Below are 23,231 nucleotides of genomic sequence, written 5' to 3'. Positions count from 1 at the left end.
TGTATACCAATCATCGTCTCTAATATGCTAAGTCCCAACTCCTAACAGCACTTGCTTTGCTTCATCGCTGACTAGCTCGTGGTGTAATGCTAGTTCTCTGCTTGGTAAGAGGATGTCTCATGATTAAGTTATGAACGCGAGAGAGAGATTTGTGATGAGTTCGGCAACTGGTTCTGCTTGTAGCTAGTCTCGTAATAAGCGAGGATGTAGCCACAACATGCTGCATAATTCATTGCCTTATTTTTTTAGGTCTGAAATTGCAACCATCGGCTGCGGCTGCCAGCCCCATCCATCCATCCATCCATCCATCCATCCCATGTGAGAGTTGTGAGTGTCTGGTGACCCACGCACCGCAACTGTGTGTCCTGTCTGATGCAACTTGTTAAAGAAAAGAAACAGGACAACTCACTCTAGCAGTCCAAAATAACCACATGCCCTTTCTTTTTCTTCCTTTCTCTAACATGGTTTTGCATCAAAAAGGCCAAAAAATATAAATTTAAAAAATAAAAAACACACAGAAACTTGTATTGAATTGAAATGAAGATTTCAGCCCTGAACTATCTAACCTAGCATTCAACTTCAAACCATTAAGTACTAAAATAAAAAGATATAAACATAAAAAGGAAAAGAGCATCGTGTGGCTTAACCACTTAGTACTACGGTCTGGTAGTATTCCTCTCCACTTGAAAGTAAGGTTTTAGGTTCGAATCTCGTGGATGGCAAATTCGATACCAAATTAAGCTGCCCATTGTGTAGCTTAACCAAACTCCCTTCCCCTTAGTGTAAAAATATCGATCTACTAAAAAAAAAAAAAAAAACAAAGTGAGATTGTTCCTACTGAGATCTACATAGCTGATGAATGCATGATCAAAGTTTCTGAATTATGAATTTTCTTTAAAATATACAGGAAATACATGATTCTTCACACCATCTCCTGTAATTGCCACAAATCAAAAGAATCACCCGATACAAGGATCCAACTCCAACAACATGTCATTCTTCTTTTGCGGAGTTGAACAATTCGGAAATAAATATAGCAAATGTTACAACAAATGGCAGGGCATTGCATATTCAAGCAAAACTATCGTGTTTTGTAACCCACTGATCCCGGGAAATGAAACTTTACTTTCGCATTGTCGATATAATGTAACAAGTTATGATACTCCCAAGTCTCTAACTACTACATAAGCCTGAGGTGTGCAGTATCATTCAACCTCTTTATCTGCCAACCGGTTCTCCATGAATGCTGCAAAACTGTCACAGAAGAGTCTTCTATGCAAATCTTATGCGACATTAATGGGCTGCATCCAAGGATTCCTGTGAGGAGACATTGGATTGGCACTGCATGACTGAATATACCAATACAAGACGCAGAAGAGGAGCTTCTCCCACTTAAATCATGAGGGGAACTTTGGTGAGTGACATCCCGAGGGGAAATTTCATCCTCAACCTCCTGAACTCCAGTTGTAGTCACAACTTGTAACCTGCTCTTGCCAGACTTTTTCCTTAAGAGCCCCTGCCGCTGCCTGTGAAGCAGATCCCAGTTAGGTGAAGGGAGGGAAGGCCCATCTCGGTCATGAACTGAGTTGGTTAATACATGAGAACTATGGTGTGCAAAGCCTTGACTCTCATTCTGATTGTGTGATGAGAATGAGTAGTATGCTCTCAACTTTTCTGGAAGCCCAAGGACTGTCCCGTTTAAAAAACTAACCATTTGAAATTCCACTTGCCGAAGTGACTCTCCCGATGGTGCAGAGAAATCAGGCTGAACTCTTTCCATGAAGCTCAAAACTTCAGCTGTGTATATTTCGGATCGGGGGCACCCCTCCCAATCCCCCTGACTCATCTCTGCAAGCGCATCTGAAGTTTGTATCTGTCCAACTGGAAAGTTCATTTCCTGCATGATTTTATAACCGACAAAACTATTTAGACACATGTAGAACATCTTAAATACCAAAATTCTAGGGTAAGGAATATCACATATCAGATACACTATACCTTGCATTATCTCTTTAGCTGCTCATATTAGGAACCAATAACTACAAAGCGGTTTATTTCATATCGTCAGCTAAAAGGGGAACCTACCAATATGATTCATAATGAAGAATAAGAAGAATAGAAGGGCTGGGGATCTAACATTTAATGAAGGAGAAGGAGGAGTGAACGAGAAGTTAATCAAATACTATCAAATATGACCCAACTTTCAAATCCTGAGAATTCTTTTGGTCAAAACAGTCAAGGACAACATATACTCAGCCAAAAGGATACTGATTCCAATTATCCCCCTACGCCTTCTTGGATATTCATCGTTCTGAACACATTACTTGGACTAAGGATCCATGTACCAAGAAGTTATAGAAGCCATGTCTTCAAATCTAAGAGCCATAACTGTGACAGCTTCAACACCAATCAATCATGTAACTGAGCCAATGAGGGACCGCAACAGTAGTGACACAATTAGCACTTAAAGCTTTCATTCCAAGCCACAAGCCAATTAACTCGACTTGAAGATGCTTTTCATCCCAAATGTGTGTTGTCGGCTATACAAATCCTTTTATGTACCATGAAATATAAATTGCAAAACCTACCAAATTATAGGCTACCATTTCCCCCTGCCAGTTTCAAGGTGTTCTTATCCTGCTTGAAATTGTACGTAGGTTTTAAAAGCTTGGTTGCTTGATGATTCCAAGAAAATTCACCTAGGTTTGTTAAATAGCACTAGGCTTAAAACGAAAAAAAAAAAAAAGGGTTCATGTTCAGCAAGTAGTTAACAAACAAATTCACATATCCCTCTCTCTCACTCATAAGTGAATCGTATCAGCATAAGTAGGCAGAATTCGATGCTTAATCACATTCTAAAACAAGTAAGCAAAATAAAATATACTCAGCATCGTCAGTTGTCTACAATTTCCAAAGAACAATCAGAATTCTAAACTCGAATAAGTTCGATTCAAAAATTACCTGACAGACAGAAACCGCCATGGAGCGCCCACGATCCAGCGGGGACGAGTAAACGGCACTGAAGCTAACCCTCTGGGAGTTCAAGAAAACCGCCAGGGCCCTGGCCTGGCGCTTGCCGTTGGGGGTCAGAGCCGCCTGGGGGCACCGCCCGCCCACCAAATCGGGCCTCAAATTCAACTCGCACTCGCCGTGACTAATCAAAAACACCTCCGTGACGAATTGGTCGTCCTCCATAGCATTGGACGAGAAGCTGCGGGAGAATCCGGGAGGCGGGGGCAGAGGCGAAGGCGGGCCGAGGACGTTGTAGGGGTCCCACACCTTGATGGAGGGTCCCAGGCGCGGGGTGCCGAAGGAGGAGAGCTGAGGGGAGAGAGGGGAAGCGGATGCGTGGCAGAGCATCTCGGGCTCTTGTTCTAAAACCTTTTTGATCAAATCCTTGTCCAATTCCAATCCACTTCGAATGTTGGGCTCGCCATTGATGCCGCCCTCTTCTCCTCCTTCTCCTTCTTCGTCTTCCTCTTCGCTCTCTTCGGGCTCTTGTACGGACTGAGCTGCACCCATTAATCTACCAGAGGGAATGAGATCTGCGCCCGCGCACTGACTTGTGAAATTAGATCTGCTTCTGCTTCGTTTGACTTGTTGTATATATGAATGTGGGGATGGTTCGATGTCGATTTGGAAATTGGACAGACAAAGCTATTCCCGCATCCCCACCGCCACCGCCACCTGTTATATCGTAATCATTATATCAATGCAACTGCTTCTTTTACATTTGTTCCCTTTCAACTTTTCATAGTTTCAGTTTCCTTCCTTGGCACAATCAACACAGCACTCGGACAAAACAGAGAAATTACAGTTATCAAGTTCTACTGTTGAAGAATCGACTATGTTCAAAGGAAGGCACGTACGAGCCGATGTCATATCCCCTCGGAATACCGGACCTTAAGTCCACGTGATTAGCCCAGTTAGCGACTGGCCCGTTTATTTATTTTCTTTTGGATTCCAAATGAAAACGTTCCAGTCTAATTGGGAGATTTTTCAATGTGACCGTCACATAAGGTGGTATATTACGTGTTTCTATATAAATTATGGAATATGTGTGTTAAAAGATTAATAACTTAAAAATTAAAATTTTCCACCACATACATAAAACACGTGATGTAATATCCATATTCACATCACAAATAAAAATTTCTCGGTCTAATGGACGCGTAACACTGGTATTCGTTGTTTTTTTTATTTTTCTGCTGGAATACTCTGGTATCGTTGTGGACTGTCTCTTGATCTGACAACATTTCTATGTAAATGAACTAACATGAGATTTTGATTAATCACCACTTTTTTTTTTTTTTTTTGTATTATAATAGAGGAAAAGTATAAAAGAAATAAAAATTAACAAAAGGTAGAGATATGATGGTACTAATGTTGAAAAATAATATATGAAACACCGCACAAATAAAAGCTAAGAGAAAAACTAACCAAAATTTCTCAAAAACTTTAGTTTTAATCAAAATGACAAAATATTGTTGTAAGTGAATAATATTAGGAGTGACTTTTCATGCTTAAAATGTTTTTAATATTAAAAATGAATAATATCATGAGTGTTTCATTAACTGAAAACAATTTTATGTTGTTTTCACATTTTTTTTTTCTCCTTCGTATAATATTCTTCATTTGTAAGTTTGTCTCATTCGTCCCACGACTTCGCTTCATCTTTCTTCATTGTTCAGTTGTTTCATATACTTTCCCTCCATTTCTAACACAAAAATTATATACTATAAACGTAATGGTTATTAAAGGGAAGCTGGTTGTCAATTTCTTAATGTTCATAAGAAGATTATTCTTACAAAATAATCATGCAAATCATAGTTCGTTTAGTCATTCAAATTTATCATATACATCAACAGTGTAGGTACCAAGTAATATATTAATGAAGAACCGTTAATTTATTTGATACATTTATATGACTAAACAAACTCCGATTAATGTATGTTTATAAGAATTCCAATCATGTTTATGAAACTGAACAATTTTGGTTATGAAATTTATATGAAAATATACATTATTTAAAAGCGGTGCAATAAGCTCATTCCCCAAGGGGTGGGCATAAAAACCGCGAAACTGAACTGGAAATGACGTAAACCAAACCGTATGGTTTTAGTTATAATTTTATATCAAATCCAACTAGACCAAACCAGCAATAATATTTAATTTCTATTATGGTTTAAGGAGTGAACTAGATTGAACCAAACCGTACTCACGCCTACCTTTAAGGGCATAACGCAATCCTTATCTTAGTTGATATAAATGAAGAAAGTTGAGGTTCCACTATAATATTAATTGACAATATGTGAAGTAGCTAAACTACTTATAAACACATGCAAAGTTCTTATTCTCATCAGTGTGGGATTCATTTTCAACACACCCCTTGCGTGTGGTGAACTTTCAAGCCTAATACGTAGACAACACAATTAGGTGACGTTGATCAAGTGTGACCGTTGGGCTTTACACGTGAATAATCTACTCTGATACCATGAAAAAAATTGAGGTTCCACCAGAAAACTAATTGGAAATATAAGGAATAGTCCAACCTCTTATAAGCTAATGCAAAATTCGTCATCTCATTAATGTGAAATTCATTCCCAAACAAAAATTTATATACATATCCCTCCCTCGTGTGATCGTCAAGCTGAAGCCATCCAATTCTCATCTTTCGTAATCCTCAGCAATACAGAGCTAGGCGTGGTGTTGGTGATTACTTCATATAGGCCCAACTAGCTAGACTAGTCTGCTAGGATAGAGAATGGAGAATATACATATCCGGATTAGCTAGTATTAACTACATTGTAAAAGATGAAGAATTGGTACAAAGGAAGATGAAGATGATAGAGAAAAAACCAGAAAGATTGTATTGATTAAAATGGAGAAAATGTATACAAAAGAACTTAAGGAAATGATAGCTATACAATCCCTTATATAGCCATATAACCTAATTACAATAATACCCTTCTAACTATACTAACCAATCTTATCCTTATGACAACCTACCAACACATTTCAACTAACTATATTCTTCATTACTAAGTAACCATGTCATCACTAATGACTATGGTTAATACTCCCCCCTCAAACTGAACTTGGTGTAGCCAAGTGAAGGTTGAACGAGCTAGAACGCTGAAACTGATCTGGAACTGCAAGACCAAGATGTATGCAGGGGCTGTTGTCGTTCATCAATTCTGCCATGTTGGCTATTTCTCATTTATTGGTGGTGGTTCTGTGATGGCACAGGATGTTCCAAAGTACATGATGGTTGCGGGAGAAAGAGCTGTGCTTCGTGGTCTTGGTCTGAACATACCCAACAAATTTTTTACTGTGAACTGAGAAGCCATAGTTGACACTGCCAAGAAACTAAATCTACCAAGGAGAATGACACTCCCAAGAAACTAAACTACCATGGAGAATGACACTCCAAGAAACCTAATCAGCCAAGGAGAATGACACTCCAAAGCACAACACAAATCTCAAACTTCTACTAAAAAATACCAAATAAAGAGACTGACACTCCATGAACACAAATCATACTGCAACTGAGGAGATTGAAACTCCAAATCATACTGCAACTTAGGAGAATGAAACTCCAAGATTCATAGAAAGAATGACATTTTCTTCTTTAAATCGACAAGAAAACTAATACTTGCAGAGATCAACACATCAAGACCACAGCTTCACTTCAATTAAAACTCGAAAGTACATCAAAAATCACAGCTTCAAGAAATAAGTGTTGCAGATCACCAAACAATTCCAAATGACTGCTATCAACACTTCGATGATCTATCTCACAACCCATATACCAGAATTCATTTACCAATTCAGAAGAACACATAACCAAAATCCCAAATCAAATTCGAGAAAAGAATCCAGATGAAGAAAATATGGGCAATTCGTCAAACACTTAGGCTGCACATAGTCTAAACGTTCTGCCATACCAGAAAACAGAGCACGGATCAAAATCACAGAAAATCGAATTCAGAAGACTGCTCTGAAAACACCACCAAGATGAATGAAGAAGTAGATAATCAACAGTGCAAAGAAAGCAAACTTTGCTCTCAGTCACACAGAGTCTCATGCATCGTTGTCTTCCGCCAAGACCGAGTGACTCGACGGCAAGGCTGTCGTCAACAAGGCTGCTACATGACTTTCCCAAGAACGATCAACCCAACAAGAACACACAACCAGAACAATCGCAGAAAAACCAAATTCTGAGGAAATTTTGAGGATATATGATATCGAGGATATATGAGCAGCAAATCCCAATGAACACGAAACCCAGAAAATTCTCACTGAGACATTATCACAAACAGTTGATATGCTAGAAAGCAAACCAGTAACCGAAAACAAAACCTGAGAACTTGAATCTTGAAAACCCAGCTTGTACGAAAACTCGTTTCTTCAAACCAGGAAGCTCCGGGAAACCCAGATGTGGCTGTGCCGTTGGCGGAGGGCGGTGGGGATGAAGACCCACAAAACGGATCTAGAATGGGAATCCGAGTCGGTGGTATTAAAAACTGAAGAACTTCCAAGATTTGCAATCTTGAACAATCAAACACCACCAAAGAATTCAGAAAGTGATCTGAGAAGACCACCAAATTTCCCAGAAAATGTCTGCACTTCGATTGGTTCTCCGCTTGCAGCTCTCTCGCAGCGTTTAAGACCAAAACCCATCTCAGAAGCTCGTTGTATAAATTGAACAGAGCCTGCAGAAACCCTGTTTCCCAGAAATCCAAACAACCCACTTCCATTCTTCAAGATTTCAGCTTTGTTGTCTTCAATGGCGACTTCTAATGACCATACTCGGTGGAATCCAAGAATCCCGCGGCACCCAGAATAGCGCCCAAGTTGAAGACCTCGCTCGCTTCGCCGTCCAAGAACACAACAACGAGGAGAATGCCCACCGAAAAACTTATCGAAATATCTAATGAAAATTTGAAGGAAAGCTAAACAGGGAAAAAAAATGAAAACAACTGAGAAGCGGAACCACTAGAATCCATGGCGTGAGCCTGGTGGCTCTGATACCATATTAACTACATTGTAAAAGATGAAGAATTGGTACAAAGGAAGATGAAGATGATAGAGAAAAAATCAGAAAGATTGTATTGATTAAAATGGAGAAAATGTATACAAAAGAACTTAAGGAAATGATAGCTATACAATCCCTTATATAGTCATATAACCTAATTACAATAATACCCTTCTAACTATACTAACCAATCTTATCCTTATGACAACCTACCAACACATTTCAACTAACTATATTCTTCATTACTAAGTAACCATGTCATCACTAATGACTATGGTTAATAGCTAGTAACTACTTTAATTAACACCCATCGATCATTACAACCTCCATAATACATATTTATAGTACTTATATTCGCACACGAAATAGTGAAATACGTACTATACAATCACCAAATTAAAGCTTTCATCAACGCATGCATGCATGTATGCATTATACATATGTTGCTCCAGTTGCTAGTATTGAACTACTTTAATTACTCATGATCATATATAAGTGGGGTTTGTTAATGACAAATTAATTAATTAACATTTCATTAATTGTTTGTATGCGGGTACAGAACATGATAAGGCAAGTCAGGCCAAGAAAAAGAACACGAAGGAGTTACTTAAGTTTTGTTTAAGAGACCAAAAATATGCAATCCCGCACTACGAGATTGTAGCTTCACTCACTTGTCCGTTGTTTGTCTCCACTAACTCAATACAATGACAATCTGCTTAATTTTATAGCTTAGTTGTTCCTTCAGTATATATTGATATCCAATTATATGTATCTTTAAACTAATATTAATTACACCATTATTTACGATCGTTGCTGTTCCTTTTAATTTCTTTTTTTTCTTAGAAATCTTATTTTTTTGTTAGCTCGGTTTGGCTTGCTAACGTACACCTCCAGCTACCGCAGTCTGCAGTCTGCAGCCTGCTACATCCAAAGCAAGAGAATTATTTCCCTTCCTAATCTCTCTCTCATTCTTGCTCATTCTATTTGAACGGTTAGGATTAAGTCACATCAACGTTTTATATTGATTTTTTTTATAAAGACAAGAAGACAAAAAGTAAAGTGTAGAGAAATTTTTCATTGTGACGGGAACACAAGTGGTATACTACGTGTTTTTATAAAAGTTGTGAGAAATTTTATTTTTTAAGTTATTAATTTTTTAGTAAATTTATCCTATCATTTATACAGTAACACAGTAGTACCGATCACGCTGAAAAATCTTTTCAAAGTATGGGAGTACGGGAGGCAAAGATATGAGAATAGAAAGAGAGAAAATCTTACTCACATCCAAAAACCTTCACATTGATTCTTTAGCACTCGGCTTCCTTCTGCTGTTTTAACTTAGGATCATTAAATACGACAGGTCACATATTTTGTAAACCATGTTCAACTTCAATATCAAATTTGCGCTCTCTCTCTCTCTCTCTCTCTCTCTCTCTCTCTCTCTCTCTCTGCATGAAAACGCGTATCTACAACTGCAATTTATAACGTTTTCTTCCTGCTCTCCAATAAATTCTGGTCCTTGTTTCTTTCCAGCTATTGAGTTCTACCACTGATCATCAGTTAGATAATTAGGGTCAAGCATCTCTCTCTCTCTCTCTCTCTCTCTCTCTCTCTCGCATCAATTCATCAGATCTTTGCTACAGATATGCTCAGATCACTAACCAGGTCAGTTCACGCCTTATTTTACCAATAATACCATATATGCTATTTGACATGACCAAAATAATTATATATGCTACCCTAATAGTAGCTATATGCGCTGGAAATTCACGGAAACTGAGGGATAGATGTGGAATATTTGTTTTATTCTCAGAGAGTTTAAGCTGATCAGCTGCAATGATTTTCTCTGTAAGCGAGCGATGCCCTTTTCAACGTTTGGTGCATCTGGCCATGGAAGGTATGTATATTTTACAGTTTATTATACATGATCTGGTAGCTGCAGATCGATCGATTCCAAAAACATGGTTGATCCTATTAATATTTCCCTTCTTTTGTCCATCTTCTCTCTTATTAATGGAAATCTCTTCTAGTTCTACCTCGATCGGTACCTTATTCACCGTGACTATTGTCGCACAGTTTTTGTGCATTATTATTTTCTGTTTTCTTCTATCGTTTTTATCAGATAGTAGTAGTCACCCGGCCCAGCATATATAATATATTTAAGTCCCAGTAGGAGTACTATATTATTATAAGGTTACTTAAACTGTTATACATCTTAAGATACCATTTTATATATAGTGTAATGCAAGGGAAGTCTCATATTTATTGTTGAGGGTTTAAAACTAAAAGAAAAACATAACCATCTTGAGATCATCCATAGCGAAAGTTTTAGCAACAAACAAAGTCTGATTAAAAATATATTTGTGAGAAATTAACATGCTCAATTTTGTAGTAAAATTGTACCTAGCTATTCTGACAGCAGTTTCTAAGTAAATTATGCATATACCGTGGAGCTATGAGTGATCCCATGATTAAAATTCCATTTCATAGTAATTAATCTCGGCAGTTCCTCTGCCATCTTCAATATTATATAGTTTAGTTTAGTAAGGTCAACTTAAGTATTTGATCAATAATTATGTTTGACAGTGATGTTTAAGACACCGTGCAGCACATGCAATGCTTTCAAGCTTAAACTAGTCCTGGTCAGTTTTTCCAAAAAAAAAAAAAAAAAAAAAAAAAAAAATCTAGCCCTGGTCAGATCAAAAGTAACAACTCATAGCGCATGTCTTCATTTTTATGGAAATATCTTACTTAAAACGAGGATACCGTTGTGCTAATTATCAAATTAATCACATTTTGTCATAACAATATATAATTAATTTAAAATACAGTTATAATAACATTTTTTTTGTATATAAGTTACTTCCAGTTTTACACTCACGTTAAATTTCAAACTTTCATCATTGTCGGGCATCGAATTCAAATGGATGGACTACTACTCTCTAATAAAAAAATTTCCGTGCACAAAAATCCCACTTTATATGAACATGAGTCAAATATTGAATGTGGGCGGTGTTGCTTTTTGGGTGATTTCCGGCGTGGAAAACGATCCACCGCTTCATGATTGAATGATCAATCTGCCCTATAATCATTTTCTTGATCGGACGTCGTTTCGCAGACCTCATTTTCAAACGACATGACTGATCTTGTCTTTTCATTGCATATTCAACACGCGTGTTGTTCCTTTCTTTTCTTGCCTTTTATTTTTCCGAGTACATTAACATTAAAGTGATAATATTAACATCTGTTTCGATGCATTAAGAATCTAATCATCCATGTGCATACTTTGTTTGATAAAAGAAGGTTGGAAGGCAAGGTAGCCATAATAACAGGATCAGCTAGCGGGCTTGGGAAGGCCACGGCCCACGAGTTCATCCGACATGGAGCACACGTCATCATTGCAGACTCAGATTCTGAGCTGGGTCCACAAGTTGCCAAAGAGCTGGGCCCCGCAGCCTACTTTGTCCAGTGCGACGTTACCATTGAGTCCCAGATAGCAGAGGCTGTAGAAACCGCCATGGCCCGTCATGGAAAACTTGACATAATGTACAACAACGCGGGAATAACAGGCCCAGCATTCCCGCCCAGCATCGCTGACCTGAACCTTGAAGAGTTTGACAGAGTGATCCGGGTCAACTTGAGGGGCGCGGTTGCTGGGATAAAGCATGCGGCCCGAGTCATGAAACCTGCGGGCTCAGGCTCCATACTGTGCACGTCCAGCATAGCTGGGCTGTTGGGTGGCCTTGGGCCTCACTCCTACTCGATATCGAAATTTACGATACCTGGCCTGGTGAAATCACTGGCGAGCGAGCTGTGCCGAAACGGGATCCGAGTCAATTGCATATCGCCGGGTCCAATACCGACGCCAATGGCGGTGCGGGAAATAAAGCAGTTTTATCCGGGGGCAACGGAGGAGCAAGTTAAAGAGATAGTGAATGGGCTGGGAGAGCTCAAGGGTGCGAAGTGTGAGGAGATAGATGTGGCGCAAGCGGCGGTGTATCTGGCGTCGGATGAAGCAAAATATGTGACGGGTCATAATCTAGTGCTGGATGGAGGGTTCACCAGCTTCAAAAGTCTTAGCTTCCCTTCTTCTCGGGATCAACCTGTGTAATGTAATCCTAGTATATGCCTAGAGTCAAGACTCCAATAAGGTTTAGACTTGTTTTCGTTACAAACGTACACAAGTTAATTGTTGTTTGCGTACATGCTTATCATGCATGTGTCTTTTTTATTTCAAGCAGCTTGATTATATTACGTACTATATTTAAATGTTGTTGAATTGGCTGCCCGGGAAGCTATAAAGTGGTGTACGTATGGGAACGCCTGAATGATCAAGTATATATTACCGATATTACTGATTAGTAAGTTAATATACTGCTCGCTCGATCAGGACCTTCTTTGAGTTCACTCCTCAACGTCATATTTTCAGAGAGGAAGAGAGCGAGGCCATCGACATCACGAACAAGTATTATTAGTAACAGTGGTCCCGCAGTTCACACAGCTGAAAGCCTGAATGAATAATGAATATATACAAATGGTATACAATATGCCTGCATGGTCTTCTGTCTGTAATCTTTTAGCTGTCATGGACCCGCTTGCAGCTTGTTAGTTTCCTTTCCTTTTGTTATTACTGTTTAGAAAATGAACCACCTTGGGCTTTTTTCTTTGTGCGGATGAATGATAGATAATGAGAGATCAGATAAAATTTTCAAAATTTTAGCTTATTTATTGGAGGAAAGTTTGGAGATCGACCACAGCCACATCGTAATCCCAACCGCTTTGGACGGGTCTTCGATCGTTAGTACTCTTCAATCTTCAGACTTCACATGCATGCATTTCGATGTCCACCAAACAGCCAAGTTAAAACTCGGAAGATTTTTATTTTACTTTTTGTTATTTGTCTACATTTATTGTTTACTTGATTATATTAATTTGTACGTTAAAAACAATTAAACCCTCAAGATTTGGCAGTGAATGGCGGGTATATCTCATCTCCCGACTTGTTAATGAGTTGCATGCATGCCACGTATGCAGCCAAGTTATCCACAGCAGTCTACCCTGGACTAGTTAGTCTGGTCACGTGAACAGAGAGGAATCATCTAGTTTTATTGTGCGAGTTGAAATTCTATCCATAGTGTTATTGATGATTAGATTATTATCAAAATATTAATGTATGTAATTTCATAGTGATGATACATTTATAGTTTGAAAATTTGGTTAAAAAGTTGGTCCACCTAGCTAGCTTTGCTCTGTTGTTGTTGATGTTGGTTTTGTAATTTAAGACTGTTTTAAACGAAAAGTTAGATTTTAATGAATTTGTCACAATGTGACTCAACGATTCTTTTGGTAACACTTTTAAAATGAAGGGTTTTAAGGGATAATAAGGTACAAAAATCTATGGCAAAAGTTACCTAAAAAGAAGAAACATAACCACACCGTGAGACAATTTTATGAATTAATATGTACAAATTTTTGGTTAAAAAACTAAATTTTTATCTGTTCAAAAATTAGAGATCAATGCGATATTTTTCTAATGAAGTTATTTAAAATGGAAGAACATTATTTCACGTTGTGACAATTAGATGAATCAATAATTACAATTAGTTTAGAGACCAATACGATATTTCCCTTCCACAAAACTGATGAAACTGAACGTTCGAACTTGAAAGAATCCATTTCCATTTCCATTTCCCAGCTAAAAATTAGAGAAAAAACATCGGGAATCTATGTCTCCGTTTCTTCTCAAAATGATGACCCGACTCTGAGCAAAAAGTTGCTGTCCTTTTCTGCGTTTTCTATCGAACCTCTGTAACCGAACCCCGCCTTTTGTTTTGTCTCTTTCAGACAACTTTTCCTAAAGGGTATAATCGTATAACAAAGTCTTGACCAAAAAAAAAAAAGTCTTGACAAGTGAAGAAAGACAGTCATGCTTCCCATGTCCAGCGGCGCCGCTTGTATGGGCGGAGACGAACACGAAGCAGCGTCTTGGACCAGAAACAATAATAACAATGAGGCAGAACCCAGAAGAAACGACCAAGATTCGAGCTTGGGAGTTTCTTTTTCAAACGTCAAATTAATGCTGGAAGGTGACTGGTACACGAACAACATTCTCAGCAACCCAGCTCAAGACCTCCATACCTTCTCTTCCACCCAAGCTTCTGAAACTACATTTGCTCCTCTGCAACCAAACGACTCCTCCGCCTCCTGTTCTCTGTCGCAGGCATTCTCTATCGACTCTTCACAGCCGTCACAGCAGTTTTTGCCTCCAAAATCCTGCTTCTCCTCTCTCCTCAACGTCGTCTGCTCCAACCCTCTTGATAGCAGCTTCGACCTGGGCTGCGACGCTGGGTTTCTGGGCTCCTTTCAGGGAAATCAGCCTTCCAAGTCCTCTCTTCTGATGGGTTTCACGGCTCTCAATTCTCACTCTCAGATGGGTACTCCCGAGTTCAGTTCGAGCGCCGAGTTTCCGGCGAGTCGGTTGCTGCCAGTGACCGACAACGCCAATATACTCGACGGCGACTTTGGCTTCGAAGGCTTCGATGGCTCCGCCGGTGCTCAGCTGCTGAACGGGGCTAAGCTCCTGTTCCCTCCCATGGGTGCTCAGCCCACTCTTTTCCAGAAGCGCCGCCAAAACTCTGGCGGTGATGGGGCTGATAAATTGGGGAATTTGGAGATTTCGGCCCCCAGATACGGAGGACTAGTGGAGAATTTGGAGAAGAAGAGGAGGAACGAGGAGGGTGAGGTGGAGGAAGAGAGTCTGGATGTGTCTGGTTTGAATTATGACTCGAACGATTTTAATGAGCACAGTCAAGTGGAGGTGGAGGACAATGCGAAGAATGGTGGAAACAATTCGAATGCCAACTGCACTGTCACCGGAGTAGAGGGAGGTGACCGCAAGGGCAAGAAGAAGGGTTTGCCGGCCAAAAATCTGATGGCGGAGAGAAGGCGGAGGAAGAAGCTCAATGACAGGCTCTACATGCTTAGGTCTGTTGTACCCAAGATAAGCAAGGTAGTCATTTTCTGTACCATCTATACTAGACAGTGGACATAGTTCTCCATTAATTTCTTTTTGCCTTGTTCCTTTGAAGATGCAGTCTTTGTGTGCTTTCCCTATCTTTTTATGTTAGTTTATGTGAGTTTCTTGCTCTACTTTTGTGTTTTTTTTTTTTTCATTTTTCATTTTAACTAGTACTATAAGTACGGAAATTAGCTGAATGTAACAGCCGGATGTGCGCCTTAGAATTACAAAGAATTTAAGCCACCTAAAAGGTAATGTATACATACTATTGTATTGATGTATTAAGAGAAGTACTCACGTTGTTTTACATCGAATTGGTCTTTTTACTCGAAGGAAATTAATAGTTCGGAAAATCCATGACAGATCCAGTGGCTCTTGATATTGCCTTAAGTTGGGCCATTGTTTGGGGGATTCAGCTTCCTGTGTGATTCGTGGCTTCTTGCTTATCAGTCCTAATACATGATGAGTATTCTGTCATGTTGTACACAGATGGATAGGGCGTCCATACTAGGGGATGCAATTGATTATTTGAAAGAACTTCTACAAAGGATCAATGACCTCCATAACGAGCTGGATTCAGCTCCACCTAGCTCTTTGCTGCCACCTTCAACAAGCTTTCATCCGTTGACACCCCCTCCATCCACCCTTCCCTGCCGTGTCAAAGAAGAGCTCTGCCCAAGCTCCTTGCCTAGCCCCAAAACTCAACCGAAGGTAACTTTTATTCACCCGTATAATTTGAAGCATGCAATATGTAAAGTATGATCAAGAAGATTTCCTTAACTTGTAATCTTCAATGTATTTTGCAGGTGGAGGTTCGGGTAAGGGAAGGGCGAACTGTTAACATCCACATGTTCTGTGCTCGGAGACCAGGTCTCTTTCTCTCGACCATGAGGGCCTTGGATAACCTTGATTTGGACATCCAGCAGGCTGTGATCAGCTGCTTCAATGGGTTTGCTTTAGACGTGTTCCGTGCTGAGGTATGTTTCTTTTCCGGATAGCGAATTGCTGAGACTGTTTCTACATATGAAGTATAAGGGTGACTTGTATTAACACAAATAGCACACGCACACGTGTATAAATATATATATATATATATATATATATATATATATATATATATATGTGACTTTGTGTATGTATGTATGTTCGTTTTCATTCTTGGTGCCTTACCTTTTGACATCCAGACTTAATATATAGTATTACCCTGACTATGTGTAAAAATCTTCTATTTTACTGTAGGAGATATGAATGTTGAGTTTTCCTTGTTTGCTGCTTCTGAACTTCAATTTATGAGTCCATTTTGTTCGGAAGATAGACCATCAAATAAAGATTTTAATCCCGAAGAGATTATTTGTGTTGGCCATAATTGATTGGCATTAAAACTGTTTTGGTAGAGTCTGAGGCATTGTTCCGGAAATGCCATGAAACAAAAATATGGTATTCTTATTGTATCTTTCGTTCTAGTAAATCTTTTTCATTCTTGGTGTATGTATCTATGTTCTTTTTCATTCTTGGTGCTTTACCCTTTGACATCCAGACTTAAAATATAGTATTACCCTGACTTTGTGTAAAATCTTCTATTTTACTGTGGGAGATATGAATGTTGAGTTTTCCATGTTTGCTGCTTCTGAACTTCAATTTTTGAGTCCATTTTGTTCGGAAGATGAACTCAAATAAAGATTTTAATCCCGAAAAGATTTTTTGTGGTTGGTCACAATTGATTGGCATTAAAACTGTTTTGGTAGCGTCTGAGGCATTGTTCCGGGAATGCCATGAAACAAAAATATGGTATTCTTAGGGACACACAAAACCTAATCCCTTGTATGTTAAACAGCAATGCATGGAAAACCAGTTCTTGCCAGAGCAAATAAAAGCACTACTTTTGGATTCAGCTGGATTTCATAATATGATGATGTAACTGTTACTCGAGCAATACAAATTGGAGCCTTACAATTGGGAGACATGAAGGCTGGCAGGCTGACACTAACTAACTAGTAGTGTGGTTTGTTTGTACCTCCCTCAACTCAACTAATGGAGTAGCTAGTTTGTAAATGCAGCGGCTTTCTTCTCCTCTCTTCGTTCCATCGGTAGAGCCTATAGAGCTCAACTCGAACTATGTAAGCCGACGATGTCCGTAGGTTTAGTTGTTTTTATCATCTGGTTTGTTGCAGTGGATTATGTTATGTAGAATCATCAGGCAAAACTGCTCTGTTATCTTCAGTAGCTAACTTCAGCTCTTGAAGTTAATTTCTTCGTCTCAACTGTAGTTTACTTGTGCATGCATGAGTGATATGATCAGTAGGCTACAATGTGTGTTGGTGAGTTTGTTTTTATTTATAAGCAATGTTACTACTCTAAGCTAGATCAGATCAAGCTTAAAACTTGAGATGCAATTTAGTACCCGAGAAAGAATAAACAGCCCACTTCTTCTTTTGCAATTGGTGCCAGAAGGCAAAGAAGATTACAGTACTAGTGATTTGTTTGCAAACGTTTTTAAAATAATTGAAAACGCTTTTGAAATTACCTTTAGTTAAAATACAAGTGAATTCTAAAAATGAACCTTCCCATAAAAAGCACAGCACTCTCACTAAAAATATTTTTAATTATTTTAAAAGTAACTTCCAAATAAATTAAGTTCACACAGCAGCCGACATCCGTGTCTACGCGGACCGCACCTTGGGAGACAAAGGCAAGTATGGTCCACGTTTGATACAACTTCTTTCAGTTTTTCAATTTTCTTTTGGAAAGAAAAAACCTTAAATTCAAGTAAATTTAATTTAATTTGAATTTCTTTTGTTTATTTTGGTCAAAGATTGAACTTTTCTATTTTTAAATCGCCAACCTCACATTTTCTGTCAGCGGCGTCTCGATTCCTCACTAAGTGCGCTCACCAACGAAATTATTCAAGACATAACCATTTTCCACCGTGAGATCTACCCCCGCCATCCTCATCGAACCGCCAATAACGCTCGTATCCTGTGAACCTATAAAGATTGAGTCTCCACCGTCGGTTCCACTGAAAACGACGAGACGATTTTCATAAAAATATGAAAACACATAAGAGAACTAATTTATTTAATGAAAAAGAAAAAGAAATTAAAATAAAATAAGAAACACGTTGGGCATTCCACAATTTCCATTCGTTCATTCAACAAACAACATAACACAACGCGGTTAAAAAGAAGAGGCGCCGCCAGGGTTTGGTTTGGTTTGGTTTGGTTTGGTTTGTTTGTTGTGTGTTGTCTTTCCGGTGTTCCTTCCGCATTCCTCGAGTATTGAGAGAGATTCGCCGCCAGCTCCCCCTCTCAATGCTCTGAATCTACGACGGACCACAGAGCCTCTGCCGCCTCCTCTGCCACCACTCTCGTTCCCTTGTTGTAGGCTTGGAGGCTTTACGTCTGGTTTGCTCTCATCTCATTGATCTGCCAATCATCTCAAGGTACTTTTCAACCTCTCTAATATATGAATGCATTTAATATCAATGCAAATGAGTTAATTCCTTCTCTGTCTTTTACTTTTACTTCAAACAAAAATAAATTGTGAAATTACATCTTTATGTTGTTTTAGCCGTTTGTTTAGTTCAGAAAATTTTCAGTGAAGTTATGGAATTTTGCAGATTGAGCTGCAGCTAAAAGTTCGAATTCGTCAAACCGGTTGTGTTGGGATCTTGAGTTCGTAGCTCTGTACGCCATTCACATCATTCGTCGAAATAACTTCTTTTAGAATGGAAACTGCCTTGCATTTTTCCCGAGTTAAAACTCTGTGCCCTGCATCCCCAGAAAGATCTTTGCGATTCAAGCAACCACTATGGTCGCAAAGTCTTCGTTTCGCTACTGGTGTCGCTTCCAGCAATGGATTCTTTGCAAGTGCTAAAAGCTTTTCTTGTACGAGCAGGGTTTTGAGAGTCAGTTGCGAGGGAGGAATTGCGGATGTTCTTGAAAAGAAACAGACTGACAATCAAAGCCTTGGTGACAATGAGAAACAATTGACTTGCGTCATGAAGTTTGGTGGCTCCTCGGTGGCCACTGCAGAGAGAATGAGAGAGGTTGCTGATCTTATACTCAGCTTCCCACAAGAGAGGCCTGTCATTGTTCTTTCTGCCATGGGAAAGACAACTAACAAACTCTTACTGGTACCACATTATATGAATATTACTTAGATATTGTCATCCAACCTTTTATCCCTTCATTTCTTATGAATAACAACAAATGATGGTCAAATTGGTTGCTCATGAGTAGGCAGGAGAAAAGGCTGTCACTTGCGGTGTCACCAATGTATCTATGATTGATGAGTTGAGCTTCATAAAAGAATTACATCTCAGGTGAGTGCAGCGGAATATTTATTTTTCTAGTGCGATGTTTTAGGAAAAATAATTCAATTTTTGATTTCCTCACTGTGCACCATCCTATTTTGAATAGGACCGTGGAAGAACTTGGAGTGGACAGCTCTATCATATCATGTGAGTTTCTTTTCTTATCTGCACGTAAAGTCCATTGTTTTTTTAATGCAAAATATGATCCTTGTTTTGCATATTAGCAAGTCCAAATTTGTCCAAAGTTTTAAGCAGCCTAAAGCCTTGGCTGTTCTGTTAGCATGGCTGTGTATACATTGTTCATTGTAATCCTACTGATTTATATGGCTTTTCCTGTTATCTCTGATTTGCAGCACACCTGGAAGAACTGGAACAACTTCTGAAGGGAATTGCTATGATGAAAGAGTTGACTTTACGAACAAAAGACTATCTGGTTTCATTTGGGGAATGCATGTCCACAAGGCTCTTTGCTGCCTATCTGAATAAGATTGGTGTTAAAGCCCGCCAGGTATGTTCTTTCCCAATTTAATGTAATTGTGGAAGTGATTTCAAATTTCCAGCTGTAATTTCTGAGGAATTCCTAATTGTTTGTTAGCACCATTCTTGCGGATAGCAAGTTAATATAATCGTGTTTGTTGTTTTGGCAGTATGATGCTTTTGAAATTGGGTTTATAACCACAGATGACTTCACAAATGCGGACATCTTGGAGGCAACTTATCCAGCTGTCGCAAAGAGGGTACAGGGTGATTGGATATGTGATCCTGCTATTCCAATTGTTACTGGTTTCCTTGGAAAGGTGTCTCTTCTGGCTAACTTCAACATGTATTCTGTTTTTGAAAAGGTTCAACTATTAACACCATTGACACTGTTTTTCTGGTTGCAGGGATGGAAATCATGTGCTGTGACTACATTGGGTAGAGGTGGCAGTGATTTGACAGCTACAACCCTTGGTAAAGCATTGGGGTTACGAGAAATTCAGGTGTGTTTGAATAAAAAATAATTTTGCTCAAGTTCCTAGTTCTTTTAAAAGTAGCAAAATATGACCTATTTTTCAATGTCTTACAGGTGTGGAAGGATGTTGATGGCGTTTTGACATGTGATCCTAACATATATCCGCGTGCTGAACCTGTACCTTATTTGACATTTGAAGAGGCTGCCGAACTAGCATATTTTGGTGCTCAGGTATCAACAGTGATGCTAAATGTTGATAATATCCGCAATACTTCTCTTATTAACAAGTGCCAATATTAGGTGCAAGGTTCTCCAACTTATTTAATCCGGTTTTTTTTTCTGACTTTAAATACTTAGTTTTCCTGTTCTAATGATTTGTTGTGCTTTGGAGTAGTCAATAAGCTCTTAAACCACCTGTATTTTAGTTACACTTGTGTTCTTTCAACAAGAAAAAAAACATGATTTAATAATTTTTCTTTCCTTCTTGCAGGTCTTGCATCCACAGTCCATGAGACCAGCCAGAGAGGCTGATATTCCAGTGAGGGTTAAAAATTCATACAACCCCAACGCTCCCGGTACTGTCATTACCCATGCAAGAGATATGAGCAAGGTTTGTAGTAGTCTGCTGGAAAATTGAGCACCACTGTCATAAAATGCTCGAGACTTCATTGAATTTTTCTGTCTCTATTGCAGGCTGTATTAACAAGCATTGTTTTGAAAAGGAACGTGACTATGTTGGATATTGTTAGCACTCGCATGCTGGGTCAATATGGATTTCTTGCTAAGGTGAAGAAAACAAATTACCTTGTTTCTGTTGGTTGTCCCTCTTGATAACTTGGTGGCTTTTATTTATAATATTTTCCATGTAGGTATTTACAACTTTCGAAGATTTGGGCATATCAGTTGATGTTGTTGCTACCAGTGAAGTTAGTATTTCCTTGACACTGGATCCCTCAAAGCTTTGGAGCAGAGAGCTTATTCAGCAGGCAAGCGTATGATCTCATCTTCCATTTGCTCTTACTGGTTATGATTTTCTGGAGTTACTTGACCCATGCATCTAAGCTTTATTAAATTGTCTGCGTGTGTTTTTTTATGATTTTTCATTTTATGTATGTTCCTTCTTGTTGGTGCATGTTATGGAAAAATTGTAGCCAATCACGTGCACAACATATTTGAAGTGAAGATGGTTGACCAGTCAATTTTTGCATGGAATTGTTACATAAAATCTCATTGAATACTGCATCTTCCTTGCAGGAACTTGACCATGTTGTGGAGGAACTTGAGAAAATTGCTGTTGTCAATCTTCTTCAGCACAGATCAATTATATCTCTCATTGGAAATGTGCAGAGGTCATCACTGATACTAGAGAAGGTGCTGTATTGTGTTTTGCTAAGTAGTTAAAAAAGTCCCCTAAATTTCTTTTGTTCTCTGGTCGACTGCAATTGTTCAGTCAACATTAGCTACCCCTTTGTTCATGTATATTTGATTTTGGTATTGACATTTTTGGTCGTATGTGGCAGGCATTTCAGGTTCTTCGAACCATTGGAGTCAATGTTCAGATGATCTCTCAGGGTGCATCCAAGGTATCTCCTAGCAACAATAGTTCTGTCCCTTTTCCTATTAACAGTAAAACGGAAAGCCAAATTTTGATTTGACTGTTTGTGTCTATCTGTGATTTTTCTCACTCTCCTAAATCCTGGTTAATTTTCCATTGGACGTGATTCATGAATGAATAGTGTGGTTACAGTTGACTTCCTATGAAATGTTTATGCATTTGATCGTTGTGGTAGATGAACTCACCGTTTACCTATTACCACCGGCCAGGTTAATATCTCTTTGGTTGTAAATGACAATGAAGCGGAGCAGTGCGTTAGGGCTCTCCACCAGGCTTTCTTTGGAAATGATCTCTTTGAAGTAGAACGTGGATCCAAGAATGGTTCTGTCTTAGTGTCAGAGCAACATTGAACGAGATTCAATTCTTCGATTCTTTGAAAATGATCTGTTAGTTTAAACAGCTTATGATTTTCAGCTTTAGTCATTAGTTTGACCATTTATGGGGAAAATCTCTGCCCCTTCGGCTGTCAGCTTAGAATTGAAGACGTGGCATCGCCACCAATATTGTATCATGTTGGATGATGTAATGCTTGTGTTGCAAGGAGTTAACTAGGAATGAATTGTATTTTTGGTGAAATAAAGAATTGTCATTCTTGTGAAAATTGTTTTTGATTAAATGGTTGTTCTGGTACCTGGACGAAGGATTTGCGGGAAAAACCTACAATCGCAAGAGCGAAACATTTCCCCATCACTTTCTCAAACTTTCAATGTGGCTTAAGGATTATGCCATGGTGTTAATGAAAAGATGCCAGCCCGTCTCTAAAATGATGGAAACTGCTTGAGTCTCTAACTGTTACTTCCCGCCCAACAATCTTCGTGATCACCTTAAACTGCGGCATGGCAGTCCATGCAAGCTCGCAAGTTCTTCATCACCACCATCGGTGATCCTTCTGGTGCGCTGATCAATGCAAAAGCAAATTGCTAAGCGTTCGCTGTGATATTTCAGGGACTTCACTTTTATTTCCTCATCCTCGTCGTGCAGGGCACAGCTTGTATCTGGCTTGTATCCTTCCTTTTCCATCTCCTAGGCCAACACGTCAATCTTTTTCATTATCTTCACACTCTGCTGGTGGCTCTGGTCATAAGTTTTGTGATTGATTTCAACCCAACTATATGCTGTAGCCTTTCTGATTCCTCTCTCCCTCATTGCCTTCTTCACCTTGCCAACACTCTCCCACTGAACTGTTGCTGCATAGATATTTGACATGCTGACATAAGCACCTGCATCGCTAAGCTTTGCCATATTGAAAAGTCGGTCTGCTGCTCTCTCTGCCAATTCTTGGTTCTTAAGAATTTT

The 23,231-nt window shown here is 39.0% G+C and overlaps 4 protein-coding genes and 1 long non-coding RNA gene across 12 annotated transcripts; 3 read left to right on the top strand and 2 right to left on the bottom strand.

The window, feature by feature from the left end:
- Positions 1–860: 860 nt before the first annotated feature.
- LOC126610332 (uncharacterized) lies at positions 861–3,846 on the bottom strand. Its single transcript, XM_050278380.1, has 2 exons — positions 2,962–3,846; positions 861–1,897 (listed from the first exon to the last, which is right to left on the bottom strand). The coding sequence occupies exons 1-2, from the start codon at positions 3,520–3,522 to the stop codon at positions 1,181–1,183; spliced, it is 1,278 nt and encodes a 425-aa protein (XP_050134337.1). The 5' UTR covers positions 3,523–3,846; the 3' UTR covers positions 861–1,180.
- Positions 3,847–5,856: 2,010 nt separating this feature from the next.
- On the bottom strand, positions 5,857–6,451 carry LOC126612182 (uncharacterized). Its single transcript, XR_007618981.1, has 2 exons — positions 6,062–6,451; positions 5,857–5,988 (listed from the first exon to the last, which is right to left on the bottom strand). It is a non-coding gene; the product is annotated as an uncharacterized LOC126612182 (long non-coding RNA).
- A 2,935-nt stretch (positions 6,452–9,386) lies between these two features.
- LOC126609873 (secoisolariciresinol dehydrogenase-like) lies at positions 9,387–12,307 on the top strand. 5 transcript variants are annotated; one of them, XM_050277805.1, is made up of 3 exons: positions 9,387–9,703; positions 9,789–9,935; positions 11,339–12,307. In XM_050277805.1, exons 2-3 carry the CDS (start codon positions 9,826–9,828, stop codon positions 12,147–12,149), a joined length of 921 nt encoding a protein of 306 aa, XP_050133762.1. In that variant the 5' UTR covers positions 9,387–9,703; positions 9,789–9,825; the 3' UTR covers positions 12,150–12,307. The 5 variants fall into 5 exon arrangements, with proteins under 5 accessions (XP_050133762.1, XP_050133764.1, XP_050133761.1 ...); XM_050277807.1 differs by having other exon boundaries at positions 9,388–9,703; positions 9,852–9,935; XM_050277804.1 differs by having other exon boundaries at positions 9,388–9,703; positions 9,786–9,935.
- A 1,594-nt stretch (positions 12,308–13,901) lies between these two features.
- Positions 13,902–17,317, top strand: LOC126609640 (transcription factor ICE1-like). 3 transcript variants are annotated; one of them, XM_050277492.1, is made up of 5 exons: positions 13,902–15,047; positions 15,546–15,767; positions 15,863–16,033; positions 16,891–17,001; positions 17,094–17,317. In XM_050277492.1, exons 1-4 carry the CDS (start codon positions 13,965–13,967, stop codon positions 16,972–16,974), a joined length of 1,560 nt encoding a protein of 519 aa, XP_050133449.1. In that variant the 5' UTR covers positions 13,902–13,964; the 3' UTR covers positions 16,975–17,001; positions 17,094–17,317. The 3 variants fall into 3 exon arrangements, with proteins under 3 accessions (XP_050133449.1, XP_050133448.1, XP_050133450.1); XM_050277491.1 differs by having other exon boundaries at positions 16,891–17,317; XM_050277493.1 differs by lacking the exons at positions 16,891–17,001; positions 17,094–17,317 and adding an exon at positions 16,296–16,564.
- Positions 17,318–18,187: 870 nt separating this feature from the next.
- On the top strand, positions 18,188–22,536 carry LOC126611219 (aspartokinase 2, chloroplastic-like). 2 transcript variants are annotated; one of them, XM_050279413.1, is made up of 14 exons: positions 18,188–18,495; positions 18,673–19,188; positions 19,295–19,377; positions 19,475–19,515; positions 19,722–19,876; positions 20,016–20,165; positions 20,253–20,348; positions 20,435–20,551; positions 20,811–20,930; positions 21,014–21,106; positions 21,190–21,306; positions 21,575–21,691; positions 21,841–21,903; positions 22,145–22,536. In XM_050279413.1, the coding sequence occupies exons 2-14, from the start codon at positions 18,781–18,783 to the stop codon at positions 22,283–22,285; spliced, it is 1,701 nt and encodes a 566-aa protein (XP_050135370.1). In that variant the 5' UTR covers positions 18,188–18,495; positions 18,673–18,780; the 3' UTR covers positions 22,286–22,536. The 2 variants fall into 2 exon arrangements, with proteins under 2 accessions (XP_050135370.1, XP_050135369.1); XM_050279412.1 differs by having other exon boundaries at positions 21,190–21,312.
- The last annotated feature ends 695 nt before the right edge of the window (positions 22,537–23,231 follow it).

This window comes from Malus sylvestris, chromosome 17, assembly GCF_916048215.2.
Source record: "Malus sylvestris chromosome 17, drMalSylv7.2, whole genome shotgun sequence".
In the NCBI taxonomy this organism is placed as follows: Eukaryota; Viridiplantae; Streptophyta; class Magnoliopsida; order Rosales; family Rosaceae; genus Malus; species Malus sylvestris.
The sequence above is the reverse complement of the archived record's forward strand: the minus strand, read 5'-3'. Positions and strand labels throughout refer to the sequence as shown.